Source organism: Dendroctonus ponderosae, unplaced genomic scaffold (genome assembly GCF_020466585.1).
Source record: "Dendroctonus ponderosae isolate FM_Combo_2020 unplaced genomic scaffold, Dpon_F_20191213v2 Dpon_F_20191213_5, whole genome shotgun sequence".
Classification (NCBI taxonomy): Eukaryota; Metazoa; Arthropoda; class Insecta; order Coleoptera; family Curculionidae; genus Dendroctonus; species Dendroctonus ponderosae.
The window spans coordinates 1,128,149-1,137,234 of NW_026018715.1; the positions used below are offsets into that span (position 1 = coordinate 1,128,149).

The window sequence follows — 9,086 nt, forward strand, 5'->3', positions numbered from 1 at the left end:
TCTGAGCTGAGTTCGGTCGTTTGAGATAGGAATTGATAAATGTATTGAGGTTGAAGGCCATCATTTTGAGCACTTACTTAGTTAAAACTAACTGTTGGCATTTTTTTTACATTAAAAATAATTGTCCTTAATAGCACCATCTGTCGTGAATTAAAAAAAAATTATGTGTTTATCCGCAGAATCTGAATCTGCAATAAAAAGTGGGGTGCTTTTTAAAAAAACCAGTCACTCCCCTTCCCCTACACGGAGGGACAGAGGAACACTATTTTTTTTATTAATTATTAACTGTGATAATAAACATTTTTTCGTGCTTATTATTCAAGATATTGAGATGTTTTAAGTTAAATGTTACACCCGGTATATTGATCTAAACTGTAGTCCTGGGTTTCAGTCATTTATTTCTAATTTACAATTACCATTTATTTTTAAAACGTTTCGGTGTTTTTCCACTATCTTCAGTTTTTTTTCCGGTGAGTTTTGGGAAATGCTCTTTTATGCACTCCCAGAGCTGGTGGTCTCTCGTTCTGGGTTGTGTGGAACTCCAGCTAAGCTGTTTACCCACTAGAACCCTTTCCTCACCGCCGAGGTGGTGTTTGGCCTTGCACCGCGGTCATTTCTGTCCTATTGTGCCCTCGTAATTTTACTCCCTCATTATCCCTGTATATTCAGTGAATTTCAGAAGAATCTTGAGGGGAGTTCGCATGATCGGGTCTGGTGAAATTTGATGCCCTCCCAGGAGTCTTCGTCTACCTGTTGTATATGATGTATGACATATGGAGAAACACACGATCTTCAGTTAGTCTGTACCTATACATTTTGGGACAAGGGCAACATTCTTGCATCTAGTTAGGAAATTCTTTCGGATTTTCTCCTTTGCCCGTTTCGCTTTCAGTTTTTTATATCTTTTCTTTAAGTTGCGGTCCATTTGATCCACAATGCTGAATTCCCAAGCATTTCGATTCATGTATGTTTTCCGGACTGTATTTCCACGGCTAATCTACTATTCTCCTGCGTTTCAGTCATTTATTTCAAATTCCCAATTATTTAATTTTTTAAACCTTTCTGTGTTTTCCCACCGTCATCTTCAGTTAGTCTGTATAAATTTTGAAAGGAAAAATAAACTAACGAAAAGTTACATGATATAATTATACAGGGGGATTCAAAATTGGCCTCGTTCCTCTGGAGATGTTGCCTGGCGGTAATTAAGAAAAAATAGAAAAAAATTAATTGCTATTAAAAAGTGAGAAATTTGCAAAAAACTATATCAGGAAGACGGTAACAATGTTTTTCAAGGTAATCTGCTTAATTAACATTGCGTAAATACCTGTTGCTTCGTAACTATTAAAAACTCCGGTAACCATGGAATTAAACAGAAAGTGACAATAAAATAGGCAAGGATAAACGGTAAATTCAACAGGATTCGTTGAATGTCTGAACGAACTTTTTCGAAATGTCAATTATTGTCCTCATAACCTCGAATTGATAGTTTTACAAAAGAAACATACATTTGCCTCTTTAACTCCAAACAAGTTAGTGCCTGTGTAATCACCTAATTATCTACTCTTCTCGAGCAGCTTCTCGTATTCGGTTAATTAACTCCTGCTCAGTTTGTACCGGTGTTCAGTAAGGCATTGGTTTAATGTGTCCTTGTGCTGTGCGTATCTAACATACGTGGCAGAAATGTAGCTCTTCTTCGGTGTTTATTTGATGTCTGGGAAAGTGTGCCTGGGTAAACATGGATAAATAGAAAATTACAATAAGATAGACGGTAACGGATAGGGATAAACGGTAAATTCAACAGGAATAGTTCAATGACGGAACCTATTTCGAAACTCATAACCTCGAATTATTAATTTGCTTACAAATTACAAAAACATACATTTGAGTCTGTAACTCCAAACAAGTGCCTGTGTAATCATCTTATTATGCACTCTTCTCGAGCAGCTTCTCGTATTCGGTTAATTAACTCCTGCTTAATTTATACCGGTGTTCAGTAATCCATTGGTTAAAGTGATCTTACATACGTGTTAGGAATGTAGCCGGTATTTGTTTGGTGCCTGGGAAAGTGTCAGTTGTGCAATGCTGTGAGTGCATCTGGAAGGCTCTGCTCCAATTATGTCCAATACTTGTTCTTTTGTGTCTGGAACCCGAACATCTATTGTCGTCCACTATCTTCCTGGAGCCAATCTTCAGTATCTCTAGCCGTTTGTTGGCGTGAGTTCTTTTTTACAGCTTCTGCTATTTTACTGTGGCATTTCCCCAGAACTAATCACATATTCGTAAATTCGTAAAAGGAGCTTCAAAGAAAGTCGCAGTTTGACTAACTATCTGTTAATGGCCAAACCAAAAGTAATTTTTCTTTTCGAATGCGTTGTTGCTTCTTGTTATATCTAGATGGAAGACAACCTGTTTTTGTTTTGAAGTTATCTTTCGAACCACCTTCAACTGTGTGGAAGAGAGTGAACCACGTATCGTGTATTTGAGGAGGATCTGTATATTCATTTTCTAATGTCGACTTGCTGTACTTTTAGTTAGTTTTCCAAACAAACATTTACAGACCGGCAATGCTTACATTGTTATAAATCTGTTTCAGATTCGAGTAGTGAAGATAAAGAAGACATCGCAGATGCTTCCAATGACATAGGTATGAATCAAAGCCTGTATACCCCCCCCCTCCCTTAGTTAATTTAATACAGGGTGATTCAAAATTGGCGTCATTCCTCTGGAGGTGTTGTCTGGCGGTGTTTTAGGAGTGCAAAAAAAATAGTAAAAAAATAGGTTTTAGACCGAACTTCTTGCGGAATGGAAGTAGTTTCGGGACCTGAGGAGTTGACTAACAAAGCCACTCCGTCAAATTGTGCAAGTAGGCTGCACGTTATCAGAAAGTTATTTCTTTTAACTATCACTTTATTTTATAACTCCTCAAATTGCGGGTTTGATATTTGCTCCGTTTACCGTGTGTTTACGATAGTTTTCGGTAAGCCACACTGTAATTACACAGGGTGATTCACAAACTTATGGACACAGAGCAGGGGCGTGTAGAGGACCTGAGGACCTCAAAACAAGTCGAGTTTTCATTTAAGTTTTTGCTCAGGCCGTGGTTAACGATATATAGGGTGTTAAAGTTTTAAGAACTTATTGGTATTTTCTCTTTAACTCCTACAGTTCTTGGGATATTTGGCTCAAATTTTGAAAGTAAGCTACTGTTTAGACCCTTTACCCGCAAGTAAGGGTCAAAGTTTTTTTTTAGAGGGATACCCCCGTTTACCCCCTGAAATTTGGTGCGCCACTGTCAATTTAAGATTTTTTTTATATCTTACAGTTTTTTCGTATTTGTCTTCCTCTTCGAGTTATTTACGTAAACATAAGTCCACATCGTGTTTCTGGGTGATTTTTTATGAACTTACTTATAAAAAAATATGTGTCCTTTTGTTCACATTTTTTTTGTGAAACCTTGAAAGTGCAAGTTGAAGTTAAAATAGGGATGGCTGACGAAGTTTTTTTACTTAATTTATTTTACAATAATTCAGGTTTATCGGCTGTAAGCTAAAGCTTAAATGTCATTTTTTTTATAATAGTACATTTATTACTGATACTATTCCATACATTTTCTGTATTTTCAACAGGCGTTGGACATACTTATTCTCCTATTTCTTGAAGATCGGTCGATCTGTTAATTCTGAAGTTGCCTGTGCATCTTTTCCTGATACGTATATCGCCAACTATATCTGCTTCTTTTAGGTGGCTTCTATATCTGTTTATTTTAAGTGGACTGTATTTTTGTATTATTTTCTTCTTCGTGCGCGTCCCTATCTGAGATGGCACGCCCAACACCGACTTAAGTATATGAATGCACCCAACCGACGAATTAAAACCCGATTGTCGGCAAAATTAAAATGTATATTGCTCAGAACGTTATTTCTACCCACGTCCTGTTTGTTTTTTTTTCAATTACTTTAGTTACTAGAAACAAATACAACTTAAAATAAAAAACTAATTGTCACATCGCCCCCTAGACTAACTTATGTGGTTGGCAGGAGAGACAAATATATCTTATTTACTCATTTTGCAACGGGAAGTATTTTCTCCTAAAGTTCATATTTACTGATATGTCGCACTTCCACGCACTAATGAGCAACCCTGTATGCTTCAGCATCGTTAAGTTCTTTAAAATGCTGTTGCCATGTCTTTATTGGCACTCTTTTGGACTGCACGAACTCATTTACTTGTTTTTTTCTTTTCCGGAACATTTTCCATACCATACAGGTTACGGCCTGTATGGCGCTCAAAGGAAAGTATGGAAGGTATGGAATGGATTACGGTTCATGTCCTTAGTAAATTTAGACCAATGTTCTCGTTTGATTGATTTCATTCTTGCATTTACTCTGTTTCTTACTTGGACATATTGCGTGAGTTGCTTTCGACGGTGCGCTTTTGAATGTTAGGTAGCATTTCTGTTTTGATTCAGAGAGTACTTTTACGTTTTCCAATGGCTTCCTCAGCTGCTTTGTTAATGCATTTCTCAATATGTTGCCAGCTCTTTTCTACTCCCCGCTTTGAATATACAAATTCTTTAAAGTCCCTCACAGAAAAAAATAAAACCTATTAAAACCTGGCAATCGCGGGGCCAGCGTTGCGGGCAATTATTTCCGCGATGTATTTATCGATTTCGGAACTGTAAGTTCGAAAATTCACGAAGGTTCATAGAGAAATGCGGAGGCGCACCATCGTGCAAATACCACATGTCAAGTCGCAAATATTCGAGAAGCTCTGGAAAGGTGTTTTGTAGGAAAAGCAAATAACTTGCACCGTTCAAACGATTAGGTGAAATAACTGGCCCAACCAAATCACCCAACGATTCCGGCCAAGACAATAATTCAAAATTGTCTTTGATAATGCTGGGTTATTGTAATATGTCGATTTTGATCGAAATATTCATGGCTATTGTGTAGATTTGTGATTCCCCTCCGAGTAAAGCAGGTTTCATCAGTGAAGAAGGATACTTCTGTGAAAACAAACGTTCTGATTTAAAACGAAATTACAAAAAATCATCCTTGGCTCTAAGTCTTGCGGTAACAGTTCTTGAACTTTTTGAAAATGATATGGATGTAGCATATTACGTCGTATAACTCGATGGACTGTGGTGTATAATGTTGTCTGCATATTCTTCGGGTACTGGTTTAGGGGTCATTTCATAGGTGGCGTAAAATTGGTTCGTCATTTTTTGCGTTCACTGCGTAAATGCGACCTCCGCTATTGAGTTGGCAAAGAGAGTTTGTCTCCCGAACTTTCCGTTCAACATTAGCAAACGTTTTTCGACTTGGAATCACAATTTGGAAATCTTCTTTGGTCTACCCTACTTCTTCGGCAGTTACTCTCACTAAACCCCAATACTAATAGCATATCAACTTGCTCATTGAATGAACATTTTCTAGTCATTTTTAATAAAAACAGCTTGGTTTTACGAAAAAAGCCGTTAGGTACACAAGGAAACTGATGCGTTTATTTTACGAGACGTCAGATTTGACAACCAATTATCCAGCAAAAAGTAGCACAGCCTACTATGATAAAGTAAATTACTCGAAAATGAAGGCAGATACGAAAAAACTAGACAGAGATAAAAAAAATTAATTAGACAACAAATTCAACAATTTGTTCGGTCGAAATCAGTGGCGCGCCACAAAAAGTTCGGGGGGGGATAAAAAGGAGGAAAAAAATGAACCCTGAAAAAACACTATAGATTTTCGCGACCAGTTGGCTTACCTACTGGTAGAGGGTCTAAGCAGTAGACCAAGTAAAAAATTTGATCAAAATTTATCATGAACTGCAGGTGTTAAACAGAAAATACCAATATTTTTTTTTAACTTTAACACCTTGTATCTCGTTAACCATGGGCCTGAGAAAAAAACTTAAATCGCAACTCGACTTGTTTTGAGGTCCTCTACACGCCCCTGCTCTGTGTACATAAGGTTGTGAATCACCCTGTATAATTACAGTGTGGCTGACCGAAACCTATCGTAAACACACAGTAAACGGAGGAAATATCAAACCCGCAATTTAAGGAGTTATAAAATAAAGTGATAGTTAAAAGAAATAACTTTCTGACAACGTGCAGCCAACTTGCACTGTTAGTCAACTCCTCAGATCCCTAAACTACTTCAGTTCCAGTTCTGTGTCCATAAGGTTTCAATCACCCTGAATATTAATCTAAACTATTCTCCTGGGCTTCAGTCATTTATTTTGAATTCACAGTTATTTATTTTTTAAAACGTTTCGGTGTTTTGTGACCATCTTGCGTTAGTCTGTATAAATTTTGGAAAATAACAAATGAAGGAAACTTACATGATATCATTATATAGTGGCCGACAGAGGGAACGATAAACTAAGCCAGCGAGCTCTTGGAGCTCAGCCCAATATTTCCTTACACTAATGCATTGTAACTTGCGAAGGATATAAAGTTGCTTAAATGGACTAATCCAATGACTACAGAACCGAACGAATTTTGTTTTCGATTTTTTCGACTATTCCAGTCAGAAGTGTTGTTTCTTGATAAATTTAAATGGAAGTCAACCTGTTGTTGTTTTGACCTTTGACTTTGAAACCACCTCTAACTGTGTTTGGCAGAGAGCGAGCCTCGTATAGTGTATTTGAGGAGGGTCTGTAATTTTATTTAGTTTGCCATACAAATATTTGCAAACCGGCAATGCTTACGTTGTTATAAAACTGTTTCAGATTCGAGTAGTAAAGATGAAGAGGAAATCGCAGATCGTTCCAATCACATAATGATGTATCAAAGCCTGTATACCCCACATATGGTTCAAAGGATCCAGGAATTGCCCTTACCTCCAATGATGAAAAAATATCTTAATTGTAACAGAGATATGAACATTGAAGATGGTGAATAAGTTTTTAACTTTGTAAAGTTAAAAGTTGTTATGTATTTCTAGTATATAATATACCAGAATTACATAAAACTTAATCCGTTAATTAAGTTAATATATTAATTATTTTTATCAAAATAATTGATTGATTAGGATACTTTAGGATTGTTTGCTGAAATAGTGGTGATCACACAGGTTATTTAAAAATTGTGTTCTTTGTAAGCAAGTGACTTGAATAGTTACATTTTGCGTTTTATATCATGTAAAATGAAATGTTGATCAAACGTAATTACTATAATTTTATATAATTAAATCGACCCAGTGGGGAATACATCGTATCTGATACGATACAAAAATTTGAAGCTAATAACTTGGCCAATTTCAATTAAACTAGTTGAGAGTGATCTGACTAGGCATAGGCAACACTGTGTTGAGTTAGGCTTTTAATTTGTTGCGGCTCTGTGCGCTAATGAGTTGTAACTCATCGTGCCGCACCTGAACTGAACTCTTGGCATTTAAGCCAAGAGTGGATTATTGTTTTACGAGGTTCGACACCGTTACCTGCATTCTGAAACCTCCGTCCCATGCATCCGTTTATGCGATGATACGATGGTACGAAAATGTTTCTATTGGTCAGAGATTTTAGACGTTCGAACGATCCTGATTTCTAGCTGTCCCATGTATATACGATAACCTGGGTTGTGAACGATAACCATGCTTGCCGGATTCACAATTTTATCGTTACCATACTGAAATCCAACAACCTCGAGTTCAGTTCTACGGTTGAAAAATAAGCAGCAATAAAACCTATCAAAGTTTTTTCTATGAAAATGTCAGGTCGTACATGTAATAAAACAAAATTATGAATTGGCATTCTAAAGAATGTTTAAGAAATATATGTGTTTTGAATATTCTGATGATGCAAAATGCTAAATAATATCCAAACAGATGGAAGCTATGGATCCGGTCAATAAAATTGTGGAGGAACATATAATTTGAGTGTACCTACAGTATCAGTAAAAAATCTCCTGATAAACGGTATAACGGCAAGATAGAGGTTGTGAGATTCTAGGATACCACTCAGGGATCGGTCCAAATCGATTAACAAACACTTGAAATGAAATATTCGTTTATTTCATGTTATGAAATATGGTCTGAAACCCCAAATCTTTGTGTATTTTAATTTTCCCTGTTGTGCCTAATCCATAATAATAAAAACAGAAGCACTTTGTTAATCCTATTTTGTCGTGAAAGTTTAATTTTCATTATTAAAACTGATAATAAATTCAACATAAAATATAATATGTAAACAATGAATATGACGTTAAAAACTATGCGACCATCGTATAGAGATAAACATTTTTTAACTTGATAAGACGACGAACGAATTGACAGACCTCCAACCAATAGAAACACTTTCGTATCATCGTATAAACGGAAGCATGGAACACGGGCTTAAACCTAAAAAAATATCACCACATTAATAGAGAAAATTATTCTCTGTCAGACAGTCAGCTTAGTTACAGACTGAATTTGGTTCGATTGAGTTCTTGGTTACTTCACAAGAAATTTGCAAGCTTGAAATACAAGACGAAATTTGAATAGTATGCAAGATTAGGCAAAAATGGTATGCACGTTGCCACTTTCTCCCATTTCTCAACATCAAATTGAGCACTTGATATAGCATTGAATGGCATATTTTCACAAATTAAAGCATGATATCTGGGGCCAGCAGATGAAGATAAAGAGATGATCATAACTACAAAATAATAAAATTAAGCTCCAATGTAAATTTCGTTGTTTTCTATCATCGCTCGGAAGTTGAGCAACAATTTCATTTCTGAGTGATTTCCTCGCGGATTTTTCTTATAATATTTTTTGGAAAACAACTAATTCGGTTATAAATTTTAGTTTTGGCGTTGTACTTGGCGTTGTTCATCACTGCAGCTGAATGAAATTCAGACAAATATAAATGGCTCCAAATTCAAAATTAAATTAGTGACAGATCAGCGCATGAAGTGTTTTTCGTTTAGTTGTTGTTGACTTAGGTTAGGTTGCAACGTGAAATTTGTCCTTGGAAATGTTGCCGTGCGAACACTACAAAAATGTCAACAATAAACAAACTGAAATCGCATTGCCAAGCAAGAGCAGAGCAATGAACCATCGACAGGGCGAACAAGCAAATTATTAAATAATCATGTTTAT

The 9,086-nt window shown here is 36.2% G+C and overlaps 1 protein-coding gene across 1 annotated transcript in view; it reads left to right on the top strand.

Annotated features, from left to right (window-relative positions):
- LOC109544379 (protein-L-isoaspartate O-methyltransferase domain-containing protein 1) overlaps positions 1–8,673 on the top strand; it is a 38,756-nt gene extending 30,083 nt beyond the window's left edge. Inside the window, exons 9-10 of the mRNA XM_019914518.2 lie at positions 2,594–2,644; positions 6,733–8,673. Of these exons, the coding sequence (XP_019770077.2) occupies positions 2,594–2,644; positions 6,733–6,905 (224 nt within the window). The 3' untranslated portion in view covers positions 6,906–8,673. The remainder of the gene's footprint in view (positions 1–2,593; positions 2,645–6,732) is intronic.
- Positions 8,674–9,086: the final 413 nt, after the last annotated feature.